General features: G+C 53.6%; 1 protein-coding gene across 1 annotated transcript; it reads right to left on the reverse strand.

The window, feature by feature from the left end:
- Positions 1-533: 533 nt before the first annotated feature.
- LOC123854208 (core histone macro-H2A.1) lies at positions 534-26,915 on the reverse strand. The gene is made up of 6 exons (XM_064595651.1): positions 26,898-26,915; positions 26,064-26,240; positions 18,490-18,589; positions 11,890-11,979; positions 9,679-9,853; positions 534-1,292 (listed from the first exon to the last, which is right to left on the reverse strand). The coding sequence occupies exons 1-6, from the start codon at positions 26,913-26,915 to the stop codon at positions 1,127-1,129; spliced, it is 726 nt and encodes a 241-aa protein (XP_064451721.1). The 3' UTR covers positions 534-1,126.
- Positions 26,916-27,826: the final 911 nt, after the last annotated feature.

Consider the following 27,826-nt stretch of genomic DNA (forward strand, 5'->3'; position numbering starts at 1 on the left):
GTGGCGGCACCTTGCCCTTGGAATGTTCTTGGCAGCAGGAACCCTTCCTATAGGCACAGAAGGCCCAACACAGCCCGGGTGGAGGACTTGAGGCTTCAGCAGCTCCATTTGGCCAGAGGCCCAGGGACACTGGGCCCATCCATGAGCCAGAGAGAACATCCATCGGGCGGGGGGAGTGGGGGGTCGCAGATGGCCGGAGAGAGCTGGGCTCAGAGTCTAAAGACCTGGACTCGAATACTAGTCTGCCGCTTGCCCCCCGCATGGCTTTCGGTAGATCTGCTTCCTCATCCACAAAATGGGGAGAACACCCTTGCCCGGTGTCACAAGGATGGAAGGAGAGACTTCACATGAGCTCCCCCCTCCCAGCCATCAGGGACTGAAGATGCCCGTGTCCAGGCAGCAGTGGCCCGGTGGTGTTTCAGGGGGGTGGGGGGTGGGCGGCTGCCCTGCCCCAGCCCCCCCCCACATCCTGTGATGAGAGGAGCCCACCTAGGGCTCAAGGGCACAGTAAGTTAAAACACGCCAGTCACAACAGCAGTTTAACATTTTACTAAATCAATTCACACAAATTCCAAATTGCAAATATAATTAAGGACAACAGATTCTGTTCTGCCTTTTAAATCTTTCATTTTCAAATCCATCATTAAGACAAAAAGTAAACAAAAATTAAGTCTGCTGCAAATTCATGATTTTTCTTCTTGAGGAAAAAAAAAAACATTATAGTAAAAAGAACGCCACTGGGTGTACAATAAAGCACCACGACACACGGTTACAAAACAGGCTTCCTGGATTCGGCCACACATAGAAGACACTGCTCTCCCCGCTGTTCTGCGTCAAGCAGGATTTCATTAAAATAAAACTATAAAATCTCCTAGGTTACACTAAAGTCAGACACGGTCTGGAACACAGTGCTTAACAACAGTAATGCCAACTATCAGTGCTAACGTAAAAACATTTTAGAAGGTCAAAAACAATTAAACTGGAAACCAAAACCTTATTTTCCCTAGATGAGCAAAATTGGAAATGAAAGGGTCCCGCCTCCCAACAGGAGTGAAGGGGATTTTTCTTTCTTTCTTTCAGATTGGAGGCGGGGGCACGGTGCAGGCTGGCTCTGTAGTTCCTCAGCCTAGTTGGCGTCCAGCTTGGCCATTTCCTGTACGTAGATGCCTATACTCTCGCTGTCAAAAAGCACGAAATACACCGTTTTGATGGAAGAGGACATTGTTGACACGAAGTAACTGGAGATGGCCTTCAGGATCAGCTGAGCTGCCGTCTGTTTTGGAAAACCATTCCTGCAGGAGAGAAAAGTGCTCAGCAACCAGAGAGACCACTGCGGCCACGGCCCTGCCGCCCTCCTTCCCTCCCGGAGGCCCCCAAGGCCGGGTGTTGTGCTTTGCCTCATGTTGCCTCAATGGCCCACCCCGGGGGCTTCCTATGGCTGCTCATACAAAGGCATGAGAAAGGCCAGCGCCTGCCACACCAGGGAACAACAAGTGGGCAGAGAGCTAGGACGTGGAGAATGCTCTAGGTGCCCTCAGAGAAAGGGGACATGCAACCAGCAGACAGGCAGGATCTGCGTTTCAGGCATTAAGTCTCCCAAGGGTGGCTGGAGCTCCTAGGTTTCCCCTCCCAGCATCACTGTGACTGGCACGGGGACGCACAGCTGTGGGTCTCACTCCCCGGGACGGCTGGAGGCAGGGCTTCTCCAGGGGCAGCGGGGGCGGGGGCGGGGCGGTGCTGTTCTTCATGCACACAGGTAGAAAGGTTACACCCCTCACGTGGGCCTGAGACTTCACAGTGCTGGGGCTGCTGGCCTGGCGTGCATCCCAGAACACACCAGCTCGCACCGTCCAAAGGCCAGGGCCCAGGGGAGCTGCGGGTGCAGGGAACAACTCCTGGCCAAGGGGGCTCTGCATCTCGAGGGACAGCATCCGAGTCTCCAGGCCAAATGGCTATGAATTCACACCTATTTCCACTTAAAATGAATGTCAGGTGGTGATGGCAGCAGGGGTAGGTGCGCAGAATTCTCAAGAATCTCAAATGAGGTCAAGAGAGACTGACACCACTTACTCTCAAGTGTGCCTGAGGCTGTTCCTGGTCAACCCTGCAGGTGCAGGACCCAGGTGACCCGGGACAGTGGCAGGAACAGAGCAGCTTGCCTCGTCTGGCAGAAATAATGTGGGCTGTGGAGCCAGTGGCCCTGGATTCAGATCCTTCCCGACCGATACTCGGGTGGGAGTCTGGGGCCCGTTTTCTTGGGGATTTCTTTTTTCACTGGCAGGTCTACAGCCTTCGAACCCCGAGCCTGGGCCCTGTTGGCAGCCCAGGTGCTGGGCCAACCCGCTGGGCCAACCCACTGTTCCCATGACGGGGCAAGGCTGCACCTCTCCTTCAGCTGGGATACCTGCCCCTAGGTGAGAGGTTTTCAAGTGCGTACGGTGCGGGGTCTCCTTTAACCCTCTGAGCCTTCCTCACTCAGTGCCTGGGAGTTTTGAACTACCTTCGCTGGCTCCCCTGGCGAGAGCCACACTTACTCCGCTGTTGTCGGGACCCAGCAGCTCAGAGCCCCAGGTGAAAACCACTCTGGTGACCCACTTTGCATCAAACAGGGCTTCGCCCAGCTGGAACACGGATCCCCAGTAACTTCTGGATGCTTCGCAAGTGAAGCTCGTTCTTAGCAGACAAGGGATGTCACCCAGGGCATGTGCCCGGCTTGTGCAGAGTGGCCTGTGGGCCACAGTGGGGTGTGAAGGATCCGTCACAGAGGCGCCGCTCCCACAGGGCTGCCCGCACACGCAAGCCCGCCCACGCGGAGCCTGACTGAGGCTGAAGGAAGAGCTGGACACGCGTGCCAGCCCGCACGGTGCCGTGAGGCCCAGATTCCTCTGGAGCCCACCCTGGGTGCCGGGTCTACCACCAGAGGAGGGAGAATGACCAGCAGGCGGGAGCGGATGGAGGGTGGTGGAGACCATGAGTGGGGACCAGTGGGACCCACAAGGCAAGGCATTCCCCTCCCCCACCCGTCCCCTCTCAGATCTGCAAGCCCGTTTGGGGAAGCAGCTGTCCTTGCCACACCTGACAGTCTTCGCAGGACAGGCTGTCCGGAACAAGGCACGTGGTGGCGAGTGCTGGAGGACGTAAACTTGATCTTCCATTTTTTTTGTGGGGGGAGGCCTCTGCAGTGAGGATGTTCCTGTGAGTGCTGTGGGGAGTCCAACTCATACCCACTGTGGGCACATAAGGGCGTAGGGGCTGCCCTTCACCCAGTCCCACTCCTGAGAATGGGACCAGGGCCAGATTTTGTGCAGAGACAGGGTCATGGGGTCACTGGAATAAGGGCTCTCACAAAGAGCAAATATTTATTTTCCTGCTGTAAGTTCAGCTGCTGCCCAAAGGGGCTCCACATCACGGCCCCTCGTTTCATCTCTGCTGGGAAAAGCCTGGGGAGGAGGCAGCCGGTGGCCCGGTCTGCAGGACTGCGGAGCTCGTCGAAGCTGCAGCAGGACGGGAAGTAGCCGGGGCTCCAGCCAAGGGCACGCTGGGGGCTTCTGGACCATGCGGAGCTTCGTGTGTGGACGTGGCCTGGCTGGTGCGGGGCTGGGCGGGGCCGCGAGGGGTCGGTCTCAGCCCTGGAAGCCCAGCTCCCCGCAGCGAGGGCGCCCTTCCGTCCGTGTGTGCGTCGCACCCGCAGGGTGAGCTGGCCTCAGGTGAGGACCCGTAGAATTTCCCTGCAGTCTGTCGAGCGGCCGGATGGTCGCGCCCACCTCCTCCTGCACCTGCACTGCGGCTGGCCCCGGGGCCCGGCTCTGTCGGCTGCCCTCACCCGCAGTCCATGCAGACACTCCGGCCCCTCTGCCCTTGCTGACCAAGAGCACGCCTGTCACTGCTGCCAGACTCCAGCACTTTCTGACACAGACCTCCTCCTCTAGCTTTCCATGCCCCTCTGCTTCGCACTCCTGAAAAGGGGTGTGTGATGGCCAGTGAGGGAAGGTTCTTTCCCGTCCCTCTACGTCAACCGTTGTCAGTTTTCTGTCAGGATCACAGAGGGCTTGTCCCCATGCAGGGTGCTGGGCTCCACCTGGCGAGTCCGATTCAGCAGGTCGAGGGAACACCTGAGAATACCACTGTTCCCATGGAGCCGGCATGGGCTTCCTAATCTGAGCTCACAGGGTGGGCCCCACGGTTAAGAACCCGTAAGCGGGGGCACCTGGGTGGCTCAGTCGGTTAAGCGTCTGCCTTCGGCTCAGGTCACGATCCCGGGGTCCTGGGATCGAGCCCCGCATCGGGCTCCCTGCTCATCGGGGAGCTTGCTTCTCCCTCTCCCTCCGCCTGCTGCTCCCCTTGCTTGTGCTCTTTCAAATGAATAAATAAAATCTTAAAAAAAAAAAAAAAAAAAAGAACCTGTAAGCGGGGCAGAGAGGCAGGGGCCCGAGGTGTCAGGCCTGCAGTATCCGAACCTTGCGGGCCCCATGGCTGACGGGGCAAGGGCTGGTGTCCTCTTTGAAGCTCACTGCCGGGCACGAGTGAGTCTCATGTTTCCAGGAACGCCTCCCCTTAACAAGCCCAGCCCTCTGTCCTAGGCAGCCACGGCCTCCAGAACACCAGCCACGGGAGCGCGGCTGCTCCGGACCACACAGGCCGCCGGGAAGGACTGGGGAAGGTACAGCTTTCCTTATGTTGTCAGGGCTGCCAAGTGGATTCGCGGAGCCGCAGTTCCAAGTGTTCGTAGCAAAACGGAGCGGTGTCCTCACGTCAGGGGTGGCTGCGGGGCACGCAGTGGCCTGGGCGGAGCAGCAGGGCCTTTTGGGGCTCGGGCCGTGGAGCCACACAGGGTGTGAGGTCAGGCCCTGCCTCTGCAGCTTGCTGCCCGGCCGGGGAAGTGGGGTGGGGAGCCCACGCACCTACTGTGCCAGGAGGCTGGGAGTGGTGAGCGGGATCCGGCGTCCTCATCGGTCACGGTATCTATCCGGCAGGCAGTCTTGCAGGGTCTTCGAGAAGGCTCACGTGGTGGGAAACCGCCTTCCTCCCAGGCCCCGTGACCGCGCTGGCCTCTGCACCTTCCCTGGGCCGACCGTGCGGGCTCCGGCCCCCGGAAAGCTGCTGGCCGGTGTGCGAGGCCTAGTCGCTCTGGAGGGCTGTCAGCCACTCCTGCCGGCACGCCCAGTGTGGCAGGGAGACGCGGGGGCCCTGGTGCAGCATGGGCCAGCTCCAGGAGCACCAGTGGCCCGTGGGGTCTTGCTCCTCTCCCGGCTTCCTGGCTGCTTGGGTCCCCTGCTGGTTGCTTCGCTGCAGCCGCCCTGAATGGCCCTCCCTGCTTGGCCAGTCTTTGGGCCCTCCTCCCCCAGCTCCGGCCTGTTGCCCCTGTGACCGTCACTTTGTCCATCTTCTGAAGACCAGAGACCCCCCCGCCCCCCAAGACACAGCAGAGCAAGAGGGGGTTGGGGCTTCTGTTCTAGCATCAGGTTGGGGTTTGAATCCCAGCGGCCCTGGGGCAGGGGCGTTAGCCTCTCCATGCATTAGAGGTACTTCAAGGGTACACGGGGCGGTGATGCCAAGGACGCTGCTGCCCCCAACAGGTGGGTGTCCCTCCTATCCCCCCTTGGGCGCTATGGGGCCTGTTAGGGGCTGTGGGTCCAGCCTGTGCCTTAAGTTTCTCTGCAGCCAGTGTCTTCGACTTCGAGCAGACTAAGGAGATGTCGAGCTTCCCCTGAAGTCATTCCAGTTGTCTGGGACAGCCCTTCCCAAGTGCCTTGGGCCTCAGCTCCCTCAGATGGGTGCCAGGGGACCACAGGGGCTTTCTTGATCTGGCGCCCTTTGGGTCAGCCTGGTCAGGATGGTCAGGGGGCTCCATATTGGTTGTCTTTCCATTCCACTGGGATGGCAGGGGTTCTGGGCTCACCAGGGCCACATCAGAGAAGAGGGTTCCTCCAGCACTGCTGAGCCCCCACCTTGGATGGGGCACCACCAAGCACCCCTGTTATTGGGGAGCTCCTGTGTGGGGCTGGCAGGCACACAGGAAGGACTCCAGGCCAGGAGCAGTGTTGAACTGGCTGATGAGGGACCGTGGAGAATCCTGTGGGGAGAGGCTATGTCCTGGGAGATGGAAAAGTGCAGGCAGACTTTCTGGACGAGTCAGTCTGGGAGCTTGCCTTGGAAGGCAGGGTGGGATTAAAGGTGGATTCTAGATGGACTTGGGTTTCCATGCTAGATCGGTCCACCTGTCTGTCTTGGCGGTCTTGGAGAGGGTAGGGCTGGAGGGCATGGAACGTAGGGTGATGCTGGGAACGCGTGCCCCCGGGTGGTCACTTTGCTGCTAGGATTAGGTATCCCTCACACTGTGCTACTGGGCCTTTCCACTTTGCCATGTTCTGTGTGGCTTTGAGTAACTGCCTGTGTCAAGCTGCCCCACCTGAAGGCCACTCTCTCCAGAGGTTAAGAGTGGGCCAGCAGGGGAGAGCAGTGGGCTGTAGTTCTGGACGGCATGCGGACGGGCCAGGGAGCATAACCCACTGTGGCCTGTTACTTCTCTCACTCCAGGGTGGAGGGAGGCTGAGGGCGAGGTCAGGGAATTCCAAGTTGGGGTTTCCAAGGTTCCCTAAAATCCACTCCTACAGAGAGTGCTCAAGCAGTGGGGCGATCATCTGCTGGAGGGCAAAAGGGGTCTGTTGACCAATGGGGACAGAAGGAAGGGGTTCCATGTGCCTCATTTCACCAGCACAGATGCCAAGGACTTCCCCTCAAATTCTGGCTCTACCCAGTCCAAGCTGTGGCACCTCAGGTGAGTGAGTTAACCCTTCTCAGCTTCCATATTTTTTGGTTTGTTTTTGTTTTTTGTTCGTTCGTTTTTACTTTGAGTAGAATTAATGCCAGTGGGCAATAACGCAGACTGGGGGCTTAGCACAGTACCTGGATTCAAGCAATACCCATAAATGGAAGCTTGAAAAAAAAACCTGGCGGTTCTTTTAAGCTCATAAATCTAAGCAGAGTTTAATCAAAGCCCCAAAGTACTTATTCCCTTTATACTACCCCTCCAGAGACGGGTCGCCCCCGAACGTCAAACAGAGCTGACGGAGTGGGGGTATCCATAAATACCGTGACCGCAGTGCCCACAGACAGGAGGTCCAGATGCCAGAGGTGGCTTCCTCGAGGCCGGCCTGGGCAGAGAGAAAGTGTTCCCACTGCTCTTTACCAACATGTTTGCATTTATACTGTTTTAATTCCAATGGGACTTTTATGCCAGAGACACTGGATGCCACAAACAAGCTGTTTTATTTCCCCTCCTAAAACCCACCGTGATTTACGGGCCGGCTCTGGTGTAATCCCAATCTCTGCTCATGAAAGACAGGGCGGCTGTCTACACCGCTCCGTGGGGCCAGGTCTGCCCGACAGATGTGGGGCTGGGGGCTGAGCACGCGTGCTTGCCTTTGGCATTCTGGCCTCTTAAAAGCGTTCAATTGATTGTTTTTAAAAACTTTTTACTCTGTGAAAAATGTAGAGAATTACTTTTATGCTTCAATTAAAAGTTTCCCACTACCCATATGAAAGAATATGAAATTATTGCCTCCAATAAAGGCTCCTGTTGCTTCTTTCTTCAGAAGCACCTTTCATCAGAGGAGATCAAAGTGCATCCGAAGCACTAATTGAGCCTCGGAGCCATCTGTGAGGAAGGGCCGTCCCCAGAGCCTTGCTCCCTGATAAGGCAGGCCAGGGTCAGAGAGGCTAACTCATTTAGCCAAGGTCACACAGCAGGGCGGTGCCGAAGAACAGACCTTTTATGGGAGGTGGGAGAAGCAGGAAGCTGGCTACTTACACTCTGGTTCACAAGCGCTTTGTCAAAAATGGTTTTGAATGGTCTCTGGCACCTATTACTCATCTCCCTGGTTCTGGGGAACGTTCAAGCTGCGGGGTGCTTGTGGACTCCTTAGGACACTCGCTTCTGCCTCTGCCACGTGCTCTGACCGCCCACCGAGGGGCTTCCAATGCTCTATCTCTGTTAGCTTTTAAGAGGCATTTAAAAGTGGTTTACAGTCACGTTCAACATAGGCTTTTGGCAAAAGAAAGCGAAGGAAAAAGCATAGTGGTGCAAGTGTGGGCAACTCTCCGACGAGTGGGGCATCACATAGCTCTGGACGCCCCTGACTTCGGCGGTAGAGTGGCACTCCGCGTCCACAGGGCAGGGGGCTGGCGGGAGCTTGCACTTCTCCCTTGCGGGTTCCTCTGCCCCCACACATACTGTGGGGACACGGCGGCTTGGGTGCTCCGGCTGCGTTTTGCTAGGAAGCCCGAGGACGCAGCGCACTGCACAGAGGACGGAGGGCCCTTCTCTCCAGGGAGGACCTGGTACCGGATGCCAGGGCTGCTCGGAACTACAGGACCAGGGCAGGGGAGGGGAGGCCCGTGCAGCCTGGGAGGGCCTGCGGCTGCTGGAGGTGGGCAGACATGGAGGCTCTAGCCACAGCTCTCCTCCCATATCCGTCCTTGGGGAAGTCCTGCCAGCCCTACGGCAGCTGTGCGCCCCAGGCTGAGGGGACAGGACACCTGCCCAGGGCTAGCGAGGTGTGAAACCTCGGTGATGGCAGCGTGCGGGATGACGGCACCATTACAAAGCTTGCCCGAGATGGAAATAGCAAACTCCACTCTGTCCTCCTCATGGGCGGGAAGAGGAGTGCTTTGAAAGGAGGAGCTTTCTAGAAAGGTGAGGAAGGGGTTTGAGGATCCATACTCAGGCTCCCCGGCACAGCCTGCGGGCCCAGGGAAGTCGGTGTGGTCTCGTCCCACAGCCCTGCCGTTCTGAGGCACTGGGAGGGGCCGATGGCGGAGACCCAGGGAGGCGCACAGTCCGGATGGGATGCCCCAGGTGCAGCCACGGCTAAGACAGAGCCCGGGGTTGTGGCCTCTGTCAGGCCCAAGATGTCCACACAGCAGCCTCTGCAGGCCCGTTTCCCTTGGCTTCGGTGCCCAATCCAGACAGCGAGTCTTCTGGGACGACCCCGTGATGGGATGGGCGGTGGGGCACGGCCTCTTCAGCATGCCATGGAGCTCCCAAAGCCCTCTCCCTTCTCAGAGCTCCTTTAATTTCTCCTAGCGCACACCCAGAGCCTACCGTGGATAGTTCAGGGCTGGGAGGTAGGCTGGGCCCAGCCCTGTTTCACGGTTACTTAAGTGCCCACTCAGGCCCACCCCTCCTGAGCTCGATAGCAGGACAGGGAGACAGAGGTGGAGCACGCACATTTGGGGGAGGGCAAGGACGCTTGGGAGAACAAAGGCGAGAGGCAGAGAATGGTGTGGCTGTGGGAGGGTGCTCTCGTCACGAGCATCCCAGCCTTCACACCTGCCCTGTCCTCCCCACTCACCCCACATCTGAGTCTTAGTGTCCTGCAAGGCTCACTCTCTCAGCCACCATCTCTGATGGTCCCAGCACACCCTGAGGCCCCTTCCCGTGCTGACATTTGCTGTCACGCCAGAAATTTCTATTGGCCTCAGGCTTCCTGTCTCACTGTGTCCCTTCAATTGCTGTTCACCATTGCTTCATGTTTGTATTATTCCCTATCTTCTCGACGCATCAGGTGGCCTGAGGACAGCCTCAGCGGACCTCGTACCAGCCAGAGCTCCACGATTATGGGCCACATATGCAGATCAGTACATCCGGTAATGACATCACAAGCCGTGTGTCCTTACCTGCCACTGCCAATGGATGGGAACGCGATGGACTTGAGCTTCTTATCGTCGGCCAGGGCCAAGCAGTTCTTCACCGTCTTTTCCAGAAGTTCCTCACACTTGTCTGCACCCCAGACCGGACTGTTACAGTGGATCACAAACTTGGCAGGCAGGCCGTGGCCCGCGCTGACAGCAGCTGGAGGGGATGAGACAAACAGTGAGTTCCGTCCCTCTGCAGCGCACACGGCACCAGATGCCCAACACAGACGCCTCCGGGGGACTGCTCCCCAGCTAGTCGTCTTCGGGGAGACACTGGGCCAAGGCCCACCCTTGGGAAGTTGGCATCAGGATGCATCACCACCAGGAATGTTAGCCAAGAGGACAGCGAGCTCTCTCTGTACCCTCCCAGAGGCAGAGCCTGAACCACCTCACTTGACTGAGTATGTCACAACGTTGGCAGCCTCAGGTTTGCCTTTTGGGGCCTCCAAGCCCCATTCCTCCAGTGGACTCAAGTACAGGTAATGAGGACGTATCTATAAATCCCCCCACCCCGGGCACAGTTCAGAATAAACCTATCAGGAAAGCAGCTCCGTTTCCTGAACCACTAAGCAACATGACTGACAGAGTTCCGGTGCCCTTCTCCCCCGATCCCCCTTGGTGTGGACAGAATTAAACTGTTCTTTCACGACACTACTGGTCTCTGGTCCTGGAAGAGCTGCTTTGTCTAACTTTCCATGTCCACCCCACAGCCAGCTTTCGCCCTCAGGCTCTGCCCCTCATTAGCTCCAAAGAGCCTGGCCTCCAATGTGCTGCCCCCGGCAAGGGTGACACGTCAGTGCGGGGTCTCCCAGAGCAGGTTCCGTGACCCCTGTCCCCCAAGATGCACTGCGGAGCGGGTGGTTGTGGGTCCACAGGTGTGGTGAGCGCTGCCTGCTCTGTTTCTGCACAAGAGCCCGAGGTCTCTACACCACCGCTGTTGTTTGTGTGCTGAGCCTGTCTGCTGAGGGACAACCGTCCTCAGGGGTAGGCCTGTCAAGGTTGTGACGCCAGTGGGGATGGGGAGAGCGTGATTCGTGGGCGGTTTCTCACGGGGCGGTAGCAACAGCTCTGAGCCAAGACAAGGGTCTGAGTTGGAGTCCCGGCTCTGCTCCCCGACTGGAGAACTCTGGGATGAAGTGCTGACCTCTGGCAACGGGAGACCGGGGGGTTTGTGCACTGGTCTGTCCGTGGGCAAAGTCACGGCCGAACGACACATGGGAAAAGACTGGAAGGAAACATCCTGACAGGGATCATCTTCGGGACAGTGGAGCAGGGCTGTGTTTTATACAACCTTTCTATGTTTAGAAGTATTTTAAAACATCTTGTAAAACAGATGCTGATATCAAGAACAAAATGAGTTAATAAAACAGGCAAGTGTGTCTTCAGCCATGCTAAATGTGATGGGTTTGCCTCAGCTGAGGCTCAGGTGTCACCAGCTGATTTGGGTGCGTGGCAGCACCAGGACTCTCGTCACAGCTCCATCCGAGGGTCACCGAGGGTCTGGGCTGGCACAGAGAGGGGCCAGGAAGGGGTTGAGAAGAGGCCAGGAGCCCCTGGGTGGTTAATTAATAATGCAGGGTCCTCCCTTGTTCCATATGGGACTTCGGTGGCAATACCCAGAAGGGCTTGGAAACGCCCTCTACCCTGAGACCATACCCCTCTGACCACCTCACATTTCAAAATCCAGGCCAGCAGCGGAAGAAGGACCTGCCTCTAGCTCTTAGCCATCTTTCTCCCTACATCAGATTCCAAGTCATTTTCTTATCCCCTGGTATCAGGAAAGGTGAATGCCTACTTCGATTTTTCCCATTAAAAACACAGATGGCTGAATGAAAAGGATTCATTTGCATGTTTCCCCAGCACTTCCGCAGATGGCTCAGTATCACTATCGACAAGTCTCGACTCTTAGCTTTGCCAAACTCCTGGCTGCTGTAATTCCTTAAAATGAGAGGTCTAGACATCAAACATTCAAGAGCTCTTTTGAGCAATAAAGAAAGTGGAAGGGCAGTTTGCACAACCCTTAAGCTCCCCCTGACAATCTGCATGTGGTAAGTCCACGTCGTAAAGCGGATGGGCTTCCCTGTGGCTCTAGCTCGGACACAGGTGTGCGTGGCCATGCACCTCTCAACTCCCAAGATGCCTCACGACCCGGTTCTCCTGATGCCGCACGAGGCACGCCCTCCCCCAGCTTACCTCCAGCGACTTCCAAGGGCCCGTTCTTTTTTCGGAGCTCCAGAACAGCTTCCACAAACTCCTTGCCACCTTTCTTCTCCAGCGTGTTTCCTAGACAAGGACAGGGTGAGGTCAGACGGCCACTCTTGCGTCTCGGGGCACAGACAGACACTTAGCATGTCAGGTGATTACAGACTTCCAATGATCTGACCAGCTAAATTTCCATACGGCTGCAAAACACGAACTAAGCCTTGGTTAAGTCATCTAAGTGACATTTAGAAAGGATCCAACTGGCCAATTGCCACTGAGCAGTCTTTGCTGTCTCACATTTGGGGGTGACTCGGAGTAACCCGAGATAGGCCAGAGATGTGAGGGACATGGGACACACCTGTTGCTTGCAAGCATGCCTGGCCTGCATGCTTCTCATTGCTGTGAGAAACCAGTGGTGTTGGCTTCAGAGGCTTAGGCCTCCCCTAGACTTCCTTCTCTGTCTCCGGAGAGAACCCCTGAGTACGGAGGCTGTAGGGGAAGCAGAGCGTGCTCCCATTAGGAAGCCAGGTCTGCTCTTGGCAGCAGGCCCAGAAGAAGCATACAAATTTGGCCACCTCTGGACCAGCATTATTACCATGCTTCGTTCCTATTTTGCAGCTTTGGCGTCATATTGAATACAAAAAAAAAAAGGCCTCAGACAGTATTTCCTTCATCACACTAATGACTCAGAATCACTTTAGGTAAAGGAAGGCAACATCAGAAGCAGAGCTTAAAGGCGAGCTTGTACAGCACGAAAGGAAGGTGACCGCCTGTTCGGGGCCCGATTTTCAAGATTAAATCCAGTGGAGGTAGGCAGCCCCTTTTCTCGAGGTAGGGGTCCTGCTGAGTGGTCAGTTCCTGCTGTGAAAGCCGACTGCCCACACGAGATGACCAACCTCCATGTCACGTGCTGCTTACAGGCCCCGCGTGGCGCAGCCAACCGCATTCCAAACCAGTGACGTCCTCACCCTCTCAGGTTTGGCCAAAATGGGGTCTCAGTCTTCCTTAAGCTCTGATTCATCAGTTTTGCACATTTTAAAGTACTTTTCCTCACAAGAGGATAAAATACTCCCCTTAAGATTCACCGTTTATCTTGGAAAATTCTAAGCTGCACTTGGCACATTGCGGTATGTGTCAGGGCGCATCGGAGTGCACCGGCCCAGATTCTCTTTGGGTTATTCACGCTTTCGTGACTAGGTCCATTTATCGTAGAGGAACCTGGCAGACTGGCTCTGGAGGAGCGAACTAACCCCAGGAAGTATCGGGAGGGAAGCACACACGGCCTGGGCACGGTCACCCATCAGCACCAGGGTGAACGGCAGGCACTGACTGGCAGCAAGTCTGGGGTGTGTGAATGCACATGACCAGCAGGCCGTCACCCATGGGGAGCCCTCAGATGTCTGGGAGGAGGCCCAGCTTTTTGGGGAGAGATTCGCGTGGGATGCTTTGGGAGGGAGCCAGCATCCCTCATTAGCCGAGACTCTCTACCCTCACGCCTTCGCCTGTCTTAGAAAGCAGTCACGGACGCTTTAAATGGCACAGGAATCAGGAGGGAAAAATACGTCCACTCCAGAGACTTCTAAGCACTGTGGCATCTGCTGCACATTCCTGACAAAGACCAGCATCACAAAGGGTGGCTGAATGGGCGTGAGGGAGCAGGGTCGGGCCCCATGGCCACCTCCATGCTGCAGGAAGTGCAGACTTGAAGGATACGACCCAGGCGAGTGAGGCCCAATTGCGGGTTCACTCGGAAGATCATGCAACTGAGAAAAATGAACCTTTAAGTCTGAATCTGCTGGGTCCCAAACACTGCTACCCACCACACCTGGCCTTCCCTGCTGACCGGTTCTCAAGCTCAAGGGAGGGAAACAAGTCTGCTCTATGAGGAGCTATGTTAGGTCTGCATTCTCTACCAGACATGCTCTTTGGGGGCAAACTGAGAAATTTGGAAGGCAAAATAAAATCAGTACTGTATTAATACTGCCAACTCCTTTCTAAAGCATACGGTATTAAGAAAATGGGCTGATGTAGCATTAAAGGTGTTTCATCTTAGGAAGAGTGTTTACTTTAAAATTTTTACTTGTAATTAAATCTTGCTTTAATTAGAAGTGAAACTTGCAAGTTAAAATACACTCAATGCATTTCCCAACTTAAAAATTGAACCCTAGGTTGCAGGCAATCACCGCGATCAGGACGGGACCCCTACACACACATATGTATGCACATGTTCATGTAGACACACGTGTACTTTGTAACAAGAAACAGGCCCATTTCAACTGTATTGTCAACACTCATCATGGAAGACTCTTGCTTTTTAGGCTCCACTTCAGGGTTAATCGTAAAGCAATTGGCTTCTTTGCCCCCAAGCATAAACATGTGTTACTCCCATGAGAACAAGAACATTATTTCATGCTTAGAAAGCAGGCATAAGTATCAGTGTTCAAAACAGCCTAAGCGAAAATTTAGGCTTGGACAAATGTCAGGCTAAGCCTGTGGTCTATTTCACTGTTAGAAAGAACTGTGATGGGTAAGAGTTAATCACGGGGCTAAGCATTCCTGCACTGGCATTCCTTCTTCCAGCAGTCTCGGGTCTCAGGAATTTCACACCCAGTGGGAGAAATGTCCTAGCTTCCTCTTTTCCCCTCTCACACATCCAAGTGGGAGCTAGCACCAATTGAGACCACGGAGGAATCTGGTTTGTCATTGTTTTGGAAAATGTAAAAGATAGGTGGGTTCAGTACTAGTCTGGACTGGTTCACTGAGAAAAAGCACTGAGGTGAGCTTTGGAAGACCTGGGTTCCGGCACAGTCATTTGGGGTCCTCCTCGGCCAGTAAAGCTGTCTGGACCGGCTGAGGTTCCTTTCCAGCTGTGACAGCATCCGCGACTGATGTGACACGTGACCTTGGGCAAGCTCTCGGAGCCAGGTGACGGCCAGGTCACCGAGGCTAATCATGCCTCCCCTGTACATCTCAGTGGGGCGGGGGGGGGAGGGGAGGGCAAGCACATCACAGGGCAAAGGATTAGCACTGTCACAATTCCGAGACCAGTTGTGATTGTGGTTCTGGAAGGACTAGGTCGTTACCCCAAAACTGGCTCCTGCCCCCATCTCAAAGCCTCCAGTTCTACCCCCGGGCACCTCGAATCCTGCTGAACACACACCTTCCCCAGTAAAGAAAGTCCCTTTCCCTTCTGCTTGGGCCTAGGGGAGATACTTTTGCCCTGGGAGCTTGCTCATTTCCATTTCATCCCAAGTCCTGGATGGCAGGGTGAACCCAGGCCTTAGTCACTCCTGGCAGAAAGATAAGCCCTTTGCCGTTCTGTTTATTTTCCTCCAAATAAGTACTTCCCTCCCATCGAGTTTTCATTTGGTTAAGAAAGGGAGTATCTTTCTCTTAAGCTGCCTGACTTAGGAGCTCTTAAACTCCTCCAAGATCTTGTGAAAGTGGAGTTTATTTTAATTGCCTACAGCCTGATTTCATTTTGGCCGGGACGCCTTAGCGAGTCCCAACTTCCCGGCCAGTGTGTCTTTTCCATCCACGTCCGAGATCCAAAATGCCCAGGAGAGCAATCAGCCCAAATCGCGGTGGCTAGGGCGGACTGGGAACGGCAGGCTTTGCCAGTGACACTAAACAGAGCCGGACAGATGGCTACACTGTTTGTGCTTCCAGTGTCTGGGACACTCAGGAAAATCCCGGGAGCCTCAGCCTCCAGGCTGACTTCACTTTTGCCCTGTATTAGAAAGGGCACTGCGTTAGGACGTGGTGTTCAAATCTACAGCCAGAGTGCTGCTCTCGGGACAGGCACACCTACTGGTAAAATCCTAGATGCACGTGAGGGTGAGACCAGGCAGGAAGTACCCATCATGGGGCAGGCACAAAACAAGGTGCTTTGCTTATAAGAACGTCATTCTCATCATGATCACTCTTTCATCGATAGGGAAACCGAGGCACTGAGGAGTTAAGTTACTCGTCCAGCCCTCATAACTGGTAAACGGCAAGGCTGGGATTCAAGCCCCTGCCACCTAGCTCTAACCCTGTGCCTTTTTGCCAAAACATCCGGACCGGCCCCCTGGTCACGGAAGCCCGGCAGCGTATTCTTCAAGCAGGGCGCTCCCTGCCATTCATGCAGCAAGTCTGCCCTGTGTCTCCCCCACCCACGCTCCGCTGGTGAGCGCCACAAGCCAAGTGAACAGGAAGGGGCCTTCTGGGTCTAGGATCGTCTAGGGATCCCACACCAGAATGAGATGACTTCTGTGCAGCTAAGGTCTGAGAAGCCCAGTGTGTTCTCAGCGTGCCCCTGAGGCTTTAAGGCCATCTTCAGGGAAGCGTGCTTGTGACACCGAAGTGGGGGCGGGGGCCGGGGGCGGGGGAGCAGAGACCTGTGCCCGGGCATCCCTGTGTGCCTGGTCCACAGACAGCACCGAGGTGGTCTTGGAAGCCACTCGGCCCACCTGGCTGCATCCCCCTCGCAGCTGAAATCGAGGGTGAACCCAGACTCCAACAAAGCCGTGCCTCGTGAAGCAAATGCCGAAATGACGTTGCCGAACCAGTTTCCAAACCAGAAGTGTGCCCCACCTGGGAGCTGCGTGATGCACCCTGGCTGACAGCTAGCTGTGGTTTCTCGTGTTAACAGCCCAGGGACAGGAGGCCTTGGGAAGGTCAGGACAGCTGGAAGTGTGAAATGAATGCAGCCCTGCATAGCTGTCAAAGGATCAAGCTGTCTGCGGCGGCCGACTGACCATGCACACACACACTCGGCAGCACCCGGCTAGGCATTACCTACTTCACCACCGGTGTAGAAGTCAGTGTTTGTCGGGTGAACGACAGCATCACTGTCGATCGAGGCAATGTCAGCCTGTACAACTTGCAACTATAACAGGTAAACAAATGTGTATCAACCGTGTTGGCCCGAGACCCACGCACAGGCACATTTACTAATGCCCAACGGCAGGGCTGGCCTACCTGGTCGATTCCAACACACGAGCCCAAGGGGCAATCAGTCCACGAAGTGTGCGCACATGTGGATGGGGGTGAGGAGGAGGAGGAGGAGGAGGAGGAATATCAAATGTGACATGTTTAAATTAAACATTTGAATGACATGTCCAAAAAAAGAGAAACACACACATGAGATCATTTCCAAAGATTAAAAGAAATAACAAAACAACGAATGCCCCATTTCACTTCGCAAAAGCCTACAAAACTGGTACCCCGCTGAGAAGACTACTAAAAACATGGCATCTGTTTTAAAAAAAATGTGGACTATCAGGCCAACCACAACGACAAGTTTCTCCATTTTGTCGGCCGCAGCTTTCAGAGCTGCAGTTTTAGTCTTGGGACACGCATCGTTTTGTCTGTCTTCGAGGGACATCTCTTGAAAACCAAGAAAACAGTATGTGTGCATAGAGAACTGCCTTTATCGTCCCCTTCAACGTGTAAAAATATTTTTCCAGGTCTGCCATTTATTCGAGTCGATCTTATTTTCATGTATTTTACATATAAAATGTACTTTGGATACGATCCCTGCTTTTTCTAGCTTGTGGCCTTTTTTTTTTTTTTTTAAAGAAAACATCTGTATAAAGAAAGTATATGGGTGGAAAATGAGTTCGGGCAGGGCATTCTTGAGTCCCTGTTCCCTTGTTTCCAGCCCACAATTATACCAAATTTGTGAGGGTTGGGCCCAGGCTCTAGAATGAGCATCTCTGCCAGTAAGAGATGCTGCCACCTGACAAAGGTAGCCAAAGGTGGGAACGAAAGAAAGGCTTTCAAAACATACCTAGGTCAGCATCAGGCAGGAGGCTGCCCCAGTGGGCATCTGCTCATCTGCTGCTCCTGGCAAGGCTCACAGCTAAGAGGACAGGAGCCTTCACTGAGCCCCTGAGCTGACAGTTCCTCTGTGCAAACATCAAGCCACAGACTGGGACACCTGAGGGGTACCTCTTCGCTTGCCCTGAGCCGTGGAGACACCATGGCTCTGGGGCAGAGTTTTCCTCTGTAGGAACTCACTCAGAAAGAGATGTTGCCCTTCTGTTTAGTATCATCCTCTAATAATCAAATAATTCATAAAGTAGGCATACAGTCATATACTGTTTTTGGTCGTAGAAAATACTGAGTAGGTGGTAAATTTGGGGGAAACCAATTTGCTGGTGGATTCAGGACGATATACTGATGCAGTTTAATTGTCTTTTCAAGTGCGTTCAAGCTTTGTCATTTCTAATTAAGGCTTAAATGGAGAAACTATCATTTTGTAGCAACCTGAGATTTTTCAGTTCTAAAAAAAAAAACAAACACATTTTTAAAAAATCCCTCCCAAGTAACCAGCAGTCAGTATGATCACTATGGAAGAGAATTTAGATGGCAATATATTGACAATCAAGGGGAAAGTAGCCAATTGTACTTAATGAAACATCATCAGACATTTCCATTTGAAATAGCTCGGAGTGGGTAAACATTCAGGGTTTACCCTCAAATGTCCATCTCGGATTTGGGAATTTGGCTTGCCCACCTGAAGTTTGAGAAGATGAGGAGCCTAAATTCTGGGTCCCATAACTTATCATCTGACAGCTGGTGGTGCCAAACCCCATCCCCAATTACCTAGGTCATCTTTAAGGTCAATGTCAGCATTGGTAGGATTGATTATGGCCTCCACCTCAAAGCCGGCTAAATTACTGATTTCACTGTGAATAAGGTTCAGCTGAAAAGAAAAGCATGAGGTGGGAAATAACAGGACAGCCGGGAAGTCACAGAGAAGTGTGCCTTGGGATACAGATGAAGGGCAGTGGACACTCCAGGTGCACTGGGCACACAGGGGAATGGGGAGTCGCTGGCTAAACGAATCCGTCTCAGACAAGACTCGAGTGCTGCTCAGGATGCTGGAAGGAAGCAAGCTAGGCTGAGGGTCCAGGACCTGCTGGGTGAGGCTTGGAGCAAAAGGGAGGCGTAAGCCATGTGGACCGGCGGGTCCACTCCCCTTTGAAGAAACGAAGTACAGCTGCTAGCGGGACCCAGAATCAGAGTACTCACTGCTGGGGTGGGGGCGGTATATGTGACCTCCTCTTCGAGCCCCGGGATGGTACACAAGTCCTAGCTCGTCTGGGAAAGCCCTAGCAGCTCTGCTGTTGTCCTCCAAGGGGCCATGGGTCTTTAAGGCTGTTCCCCTCACCCTGACTCCTGGCCGGCTGGCTCCGCTGCCCTGCGCAGAGGGGGCCGAGAGCGAGGTGGTCTGTTGCTTAGGAACATCTAATTTTGCATGCCTATTAGTCATGTGATGCTGAAGTTCTGGTGAGAGCCAGGGAGAGAAAGAGCAGCTCTCGAGTGCGCCGGTGTCTCAAGTGTTACACTTTGTTGGGGGCCCCACTGGGTCGAGGATTTCCCCCAGTTCCATGAGCACGAAACCAACTGGCTCTTTCTGGAGAGCCACCGAATGTGCTCCCTCCTCACAGTTCTCCCATTGCTATGGCAACCCTCTGGCTGAGAGGAGCCCTGAATTCTAGATTCAGCTGTCAGAGGGGTAAGAAGAATTAGCCGGCCCAGGACTACCGTCCCGGGTCCTACCCTTTCCCTTCCTGTTCTTAGGTACAAATGCCTGCAGCAAAGTGCTCGCGCTCTCGCGCTCGTGCGCTCTCAGTGAAGATGCTTATCCTTCAGTGACATGAATTCCTCACAGCTGCAGCGAAGAGCAATGCCCAAGCAGACCCCAGAGGAGCTGGCGCCCGGGACCAACTGCGACGGAGACTGGAAGAGTGGCCCGCAGCCGCAGGGCCCAGCAGGGCAGGAGCCTTTGTCCAGGCGCGCGCTCAGACGAGAGGGCCGGGTGCAGACACTTGGCAGGGAGGCCCTTGGCAACTTGGCTCCAAGGCACTGAATTTCTGGGGCCAAATGTTTTGTTGAAAACAAAACCAAACAGAAAACCTGACACTCTATGAGCACCAGAAATATAAACCCACATTTCTCATTCCCAGAAGCACTCAGGAGATTCTCAAAAAAATGGACCCGCTTAAACCAAAACTCATCCTCTGAGCAAGCACGTGGGGAAATGAATCTGGTCATACGCTGGGCTGGGGAAAGACTCAGCCAGACCCTGCCACAGGGCAGTGGGCTCCATTTCTAGTTAGAGCTGGAAGGTGGGAGAGGAAGAAGTTTTCTCCACGGGGACTTCCTGGGGTCCGGTTCCCAGCACTGCAGGGTGGTTTAGGGGCCACCAACATCCCCGAAGCTGGAGGAAGCCCACTGGGGGGACCCCACACAGTGGGGCTGCTGGCACTACAGACTCTGGGGCTGGGATAGAGGCAGAGAAGAGACCAGCATCAGGGCGAGGGCGCTAAGTGCTGCATTCAGGGAGAAGGGGTGTGGTTGGGCACAGACTGAAGGGGGAGGGGCGCTCCAGGAAGGCAAAGGAACGGTCAGGATTCAGGACAAGGTAAAGGGTTTGACTATGGTATCATGTAAGTATTGCATCTTTGCATCTAACTTTAAGCAAATGCTGTTTATAAAAACTCAAATTAAGCTAATACTCCCTGCCTCCCCCCACAAAAAACCCACCCCAAAACCCTACACTGTGAAGTAGCAGGAGGTTGTTGAGGGAGGAAGGGAAAGGAAAAAAAAAGGGAAAGCAACACTTGACTTGGTGTGGTATGGATTAGTATATTTTTAAGGGATCTACGAGTTTCCTTTCTTGTTTGTTTAAAAATATACATGTTCAAATCCCTAAAATTCACACTATTTTTTCCCCCAACAGTATAGATGCTTCTGAACTTATATTTGCAAGTGCCTCATTGGAAAACCAGCTATTTCCATGGGCTTTGATTCAGCTAGCAGAGAAGACCCCAGAAGACAGTCTCTGACTCTGCCTGGGGAATGGGATCTCTGGAGAAACTGGGGGGGGGTGGGGGGAGCTTCATGGCTTTGCTGAAGTGAGGGAGTGGTTGCAAACAGAACAAGTTCCTTGGAGAATTCCCAGTTCCCTCTGGACTCCTCACCTTCCTGACAAGAGGTGCCCCACTCTTGGAAGCCCAGAACACTGCACCTTGGGGGGCCACTACCACCAGCCAGGAGAACTCCCGGCTAACCAAGTACTGTCTCACTCTCCACCACATCTTACTCTTGCTTTTCCACCTATGTTCGCTGTGCACCAGGCTCAGCACAAGTCCTCAGGCTGAGGGCCTGAGCCGCAGAACAGTTTTGCTGCGGTTAAATACATCGAAATATTTTTTAAAAACCACCTCTGGACTATAAAGCATGTGTTTGGGGTGGGGGGATTATTATGTGTGTATGTCCGGGAGAGGAATGGGTGGGGAGGGCAGAGGACAAACTGCTGCAGGCACTTTGGAGAGACACATGGGTAACCAGCTTGGCTTGGGCAGGCAGGCCAGTGGACAGAAGCCAACAGTGAAATGGTCAAGAACAAAGGCCATAGCTCCCCCTGGATAGGAGAAGAAACCCCGTGAGCATGACATACAAATAGGCCATGTGCGCAGAGGTCTGACAAGGATCCTGCGGTCCCGTGGCTACACACAAACCTGCCTGGTAGGACCAGGAAAGACAGCCAGTCCTAGGAAGTCCCAGCCACTCCACCCCAGGGACCACGTGGCTGTCTGCAGCGAAGGATAGAGCAGGGGGCCCGGGGAGCAAGATTTCCGGGCTCTGTGCATATTCTCATATTGAATCTGATTCTCTGGGAGGCGGGAGGCGGGGGGCGGGGGCGGGCGCGGTGTCACTGATGATTTCAGAATTTGAATAAGGTCACTACTCCTTTGTCTTATCATTGGAAATGACAGAAAACTAAGTTTTAAATCCCAGTATGGGGAATTTAAAATATCTGAAGATTGCTGGCCACTGTTGAGAGTGACCAAGGGGGACTGCCAATTACAGAGCAGAAGGGGGTCCTACATGGCTATGGAACTGGAAGCAGGGGACTTAGCCAAGTGTCCTGCAAGACCCTTCCACTTCTGGGCCCTGATTAATCTCAGCTACAGCCAGTGTCTCCATCTATTATGCCCCACATCTTCCCTCTAGTGGTTACATCCATGTTAGCCCTTGTTCTCTACTCATGAGTGAACTCATTACTAGAAGCTCCTGGAAGGCGGAGCGTGGGCTGTCTCTTAGCCCTGAGCGCCACACGATGCCTGAGGTGGTGCTCAGGTTGCTATAGGCACACAAACAGAGCTGGACTTGAATGTCAAACATCCCAACAACTCTGAGGTGAAATGAACATCTCCCTTCTCTTAAAGTAGGGCTAACGGAAATGCCAGAGCTCAGGACCTGGGCCCTTGGCCTGGCTTAGACCTGAGGTGGCTCAGGGAAAACCCGGCCTCCTGGAAGGCGGGCCCCCACCACTCCCGGCAGGTCGGGAGGCAGCTTGCCAGTGAGAGGGAAGGAGCTGTGGTTTGGAACTACTAGATGGACTGTGTATGGGCTGTGCCTTGACATGACCCACTTGGCTACAGGAATCCTATTTTTTTATATATATTGTTAAAAACTCAATTTTAGGAAATAAAAGTATTTGATAAACAGTAGCTGAGTGACATGTTGGATCTAGCCTGTAATTGTCCAATTTTGGTGTCTCTCATGTCCTCATGATGGACAAGGAAGGGAGAAGACTGACCAGCTGTATTTCCTTGTGCTAGCCCTATAAAATGTCACTCTCTTCCTGTCCCCAAAGTCCACTTCAACCAAGGTAGACAGAAAGGGTGAGATGTTCCATAAAACTGTTTGTAGCCCCTGATGGCGAACCAGGTTTTCTCTGCAGCCCATGCCTGCCCAGCCCCCGGGATGAAGGGGCTCCTTTATCTGTGCCCTGCTGCCCACCCTGCACACATCCCCAGCTTCAATTCTCCCAAAGGCCTCAGGTCTGATGGTGGCATCTGGTGGGAAAGACAAGGACACAGGTGGGCACTGTTGGAGGCCCAGGAGCTGAGCCAGCACTGTTCATGCGTCTCAGACACCAATCGTCAGCCGTAGGGTAGAAAGAGGGCATCGACCCTTCCCTCCTCACTGCTGCTTTAATCGCTCCCTCTCTCCTTACAGTGCTGCAGCCCCTGGGAGTCAGGTGTGTGTGTCTGTGAGGGAGAAAACCCACGGTACCCCACCCCTGCCTTCCGCGGCCTACAAGCTGCAGCTCAGATCCTGACAGTCTGGGGATGTGGGGACTCACTCACAGCCTTCTCATGCTGCCTTCCCTACTCCTTCAAATAATACTGACCCTACCCAGAAAGCCTGAAATCATTTACTGCCACTGACCCAGATTTATAGAAGTACACATTGGAAGAATCAGGTTTTTAAATCTCTGAAAGGAAGCTGTGAATCTCTGTTGAACCACAAAGCAAAAACATTTGGTGGATTCAGATTCACAGCACTGTCTGCTTTTTGAAAACAATTCAACAACAATGTGTGTGAACACTGAGTAAAAGCAGAGTCATGAGGACGATTATTACTCCTGAGACTTGATCATCAACAATAATGAAATCCCAGACTCCTCAGCCCTGGGCCGGCTTCTCCTGCGAGTAGCTTAGCAACCAGGCCTGGCAGGGCCGTGCAAGGCACCGTATCACCTTTCTCCACCGTCGCTTGCTTGCAAGATTCAAGCATCGGTTTCACGGCCACAGATGGGAAAACCAGATTCAGAGAATACCAGGTACTATCCAGTCTTCCTTCTCAGGTACGTTTTTTAGGACATTTCCAAAAATCTAAGTCAAAACTATCGTCTGTAAGAATGACATTTTAAAATGTGCTTTGCGGGAAAAGTCACGTCAGTGTTAGGACTCTTGCCCTTTTTGCATTATATGCCATGACTTTCACCCCACGGTAATAGCCCATCAAGGGCCAGAAAGTACTGCGTGCAAGTAATGCTCCCGAAGAACAACACTTGCTGCATGTCACCCCTCAGGGGCCCAGGGATCCTGGAAGGGCTGCTGACACACTGCTTTCTGACGCTGGGGCCCCGGCTGACCTGAAGGGAGATATGGTTTCCCTTGCTCAAGGGCATGTGCAGTCCCGGATTTGGGGCTACGTCGTCCTGGATGTGCGAACCTCGGGTCATTAATCCGGAAGCACACATAATGCAGAGCGCAACCGCGTGGAAGCTCAGTGCCTGTTCTCCCGGATGACATCTAACTGGGTGACATGGGAAAGCAGGTGGCTGGTCTGGGTCTGCACTCAGCTCCCTGACAGCTGGCCATTTTACCCCGGGTTCAGCTCAACATGTCCTCCCAGAAGCTCCCTTCCAAAGCCAGGACATCGGTAATGGGCACATGAGTTTCTCTGTCAAGTCTACTACTTCCGTGTTCCTGTTTCTTGAAGAATGCTAAATGATGCTCCTGTAGGTTATGATAGATATCAATACTTCTCTAGAGCTTTCTGGTCTCCCCACCCCTGAATGGAGTCCCATCAGAACTGGCTGGTTTGTACTTTCTGGGGCTGTTGTCCCTGTGGCAGCCGGACCTGAGACCAGGTGCACCCCACGTGGCGGGGAAGAGGGTGCTGCTCGGTTGCAGAGGAACTGGCCCGCTATGTGCGGCCTGTGCCACCTCCCCTCCAGGGCTCCCATGCAGCAGAGCCCGGACAAAACCCCAGGCTCAAGATCAACGAGGGCATCCGTCTGCACGTGGACATCGGTGTGGCTGAGTGCGGCTACTCTGAAAATACCTGACTTCGGCCAGTAAGGGGGTGTGAGGCGTTCGGAAAGGAGGCTGGCTTTGGGGTGGTCGGCAGGGGGTAGCAAGAACCACACAGGGAAGGGAGAGGCCAGGGTCAGGGCAGGGAAGTGCTGAGGGACGGTGGGGACAGCGGGAGGGACTGAACTGCTCTACCTGCTCGGCAGGCTTGCGAGCCGGGCGGGTGGTCTGCACCGGGGATCTAAAGCACACCGGAGCCGCTCCTGAGCAGCACGGGGGTTCACACTTGAGTCCACACCACAGCAACTGGGACGACGGTTCACCTTAATGTCCGATATATGACCCAAAGGACATGTTAAAGGGTGTGAAAGTAGACCCAGGTGGTTGCCTTCACTGCTGAGTTGACATCTTTTTAAATAAATCAAAAATACCTTCAACGAAAACTTTCAAAACCCCAGACCTTAAGATGACAAGCGCTGATTTTTTTTTTCCTTTGAAAAATGCATACAAAATACAGATAATGGTTATAAAATGTCAGCTGCGATGGTGATTTGCTGGAACACAGGGTCCACCAGAGGAATTGCATCATGAGAGCCTGAGTGCAATCAGGACAGGAAGGAGGGGGAAGGGGAGAAGGAGCGTTTGCAAGGCAGGAGCAGGAGGGCTGTGTCACTTGAGATGCGAAAGAAAATTGACAGTGAGGTTGTAAAAATGATGCAGCTTCAGAACCAAGTTGTTTAGGAACAAAGCAATTTACACAGAAGGTCAAATTCATGCCTTTCATTTTCTTTCATGGAGGATTAAAAAATTAAGAGAAGTGGAATTCCCTCTCTCTCCAAACCCCCCCCCCCCTTTTTTTGGTGTCAATAGAGAAATATTAATTAACTCTCACTCTCAGGTCTTAAAAGCCTTTGCATCATTTTTATTTTGAACAAAAGTGAATCATCTTTTACAAAACCATGGCGTCCTGGCAAAGCTGCATCACTGGGATGGCTGAAAATACAGTGCCCACGGTTAAAACAAACAAAAGATTGGCTTGAGGAGTCGAGAGGTGGCTCAGTGTACCCATTACCTAAGGACGTCTAGAAACAATCCCGCCCCCGATCAGAGGCTCTGCCTGCAGGGCCCACCGCAGCGAGCGGGCTGCCTGCTAGACCTTTCTTTTTCCGAGACCCAGCTTTGACTTCGGGCTGTTTTTCTGGCTGGGGCTACCTGATGACCCGTTGGTCCCACATTAGCAGCTCCTTCCGCAGACCAACCCCAGGCTGTCCAGGCCCCCCCCCCCCCCCCCCCCCCCCGGTCTAGGAGCGGCCTTCCCTCTGCTTAGCACTATCTCCTCATCCCCCCCGCTGAGACAGCCTCCCCCAGCGCTCCTGCTGCAGCCCTCCCTGAGGCCCTCCCTGAGGCCACCCCGCCAGCCCCAGCTGCCCACTCCTCCACCCGCACCCACCAGGCCAGGAGCGGCCTCCGGGAATCCCGGGGCCTTCCCGCAGCAGAGGTAGCCTCCACCCATCTGTCCCAGGGCCGTGAGCCAACCGAGGCCGCGCGTCTGCCTACCTTCTGGCCGAGGAAGAGGCTCTTGGTGGAGAGGACCGTGAAGCCGTCAGCCGGCGTCCCCTCGGTGGTGCTGTCGGCGCTGGCGGCCTTGCTGACTTCCCCCCTGCTTCTTCTTGCACAAATACAAGAGTCACTAGGAGGCCCGCACAGGCAGACACCCAAGGAATCTGGGCTGTTCTAACAGGGAGGTGGCTCCCGGGCCCTGCCCACCATCCTGCAGAAAACAGGCAACTACAACACCCCTGGTCTTCGGCCGTTCTCAAAGTAGGAGCTGCAGGCTCTGGGAAGTCCCAGAGCTCTACCAAGAGTGTTAGTTGTCATTTCATCACTTTGCAATCTCAAAACAGAGCTACTCAAAGGCAAAACTTCACTGTGGAGTGATCATCTACAACAACTGTTTTCATAAACTTAGACCAATTAAATGTCTCTTAATTAAGGGTCTTTGCTTTCTAGATGTGTGCACATTATTCAAGTTTGAGGGGAAAAAGCAAACTGTTCCTGATCACGAGTTCTCAAAGAGCCAAACATAAGACCAAGGACTGTAACCCTCCAACCTTCCCCAGCCCAGGAGGTAAGACACTTCCCGACTGTCCTTCAAGAAAACCAGCCTGGGAGAAGGATCCCCGCGGTGGCTGTTGGTGAGCCCCAGTGAGTGGGCATGGCTATCAGTGTGCTCCTGGACCTCTTCCTTGTCCCAACCAGACTCAAGTATGTATACCCTGGGGTTCCCAAGAGCCCTGCAAGGCATATTGTCCAGAGAGGTTTCATTCATTTCCAGATCCTCAACTTTCTAACGGATTTTCCTGAAACTGATCTGCCCTGAGTGATGTGCACCTGTGACGGAGGTCTCATGCCCCATCTCCTTGCACCACCATCCTTGTCCCGCTTCCCATTACTGGCCTGGCAGCACCCCCCCGCCACCCCAGGAGTAGGGATACAGGGCTTTACAAGTCTTTCATGCATTTCTGTTAAGTAGGAGGACCATATGAGAAATGGGTATTTTGGCTCATTTGGGGATGTCTACATTCAGATGTCATAGACTGAGGAGAGTGGGAACAATGAATGGTAGTTTGTGTTCAGACACTCTACCTTTCCCTCCCCCCCCATTATTAAAGTACATCATTCTTGCGGGGTTGCTCGAGTGTGAGCAAACCAAGAAAGCAGGGGGTGACAGGTATTCCAAATGGCCATGCCTCCCTAAGGCAGGCTCTGGACCGCAAACTCAGGGCAAGGTCTGTGCCTGTCCACATGCCTGTTGAGGGATTCACATTCATTCACATATTGACATTTTTGCTTACATTGAAAAGATATTCTATTTTTACAGTCTGCTTTAACAAGAAGGGCTGCTTTAGCGTTTAAGTTCTATGGCCAAGCTGGAACATTTTCTGAACATTAAATGAGCTAAATCTGAAGCTCCAAGGTTTGAATATAAATGCTAATACAAAAAGCATTTTATCAAGAGACACAGCATTAGCAAAGATATGCTAAAATGATCACCATTATGGTTTTCCTAATTCTTTCAGTATACCAGATTTGACAAGTGAAAGAGAATCCAACAGTGAAAGGTATAACCTACAGTTACATGGTAAGTCTTAGTAAGCCTTTTTTGATATACTTTCCAGGAAACACGAAAGGGAAAGGCAGGGTGACAAATCCTTTCACTACTCAGATGTTTCTAATTCTTTGCTTTCAATAAAATGGGAGAAGTACCAAATTGACTTAACAGCTGAGAGATCATTGAAGAACAGACTGACGGACTTCAT

The sequence above is a fragment of the Mirounga angustirostris genome, unplaced genomic scaffold (assembly GCF_029215605.1).
Source record: "Mirounga angustirostris isolate CCGP_5_RB_7025 unplaced genomic scaffold, mMirAng1.0.hap1 SCAF_7, whole genome shotgun sequence".
Lineage (NCBI taxonomy): Eukaryota > Metazoa > Chordata > Mammalia > Carnivora > Phocidae > Mirounga > Mirounga angustirostris.

Coding starts and splice junctions, on each gene's coding strand:
- LOC123854208 (XM_064595651.1), bottom strand. Junction 18,590..26,063: donor GCCTCTTCCTCGGCCAGAAG/GTAGGCAGACGC, acceptor TTTTCTTTTCAG/CTGAACCTTATTCACAGTGA. Junction 1,293..9,678: donor CCATCCATTGGCAGTGGCAG/GTAAGGACACAC, acceptor TCTCTCCTGCAG/GAATGGTTTTCCAAAACAGA.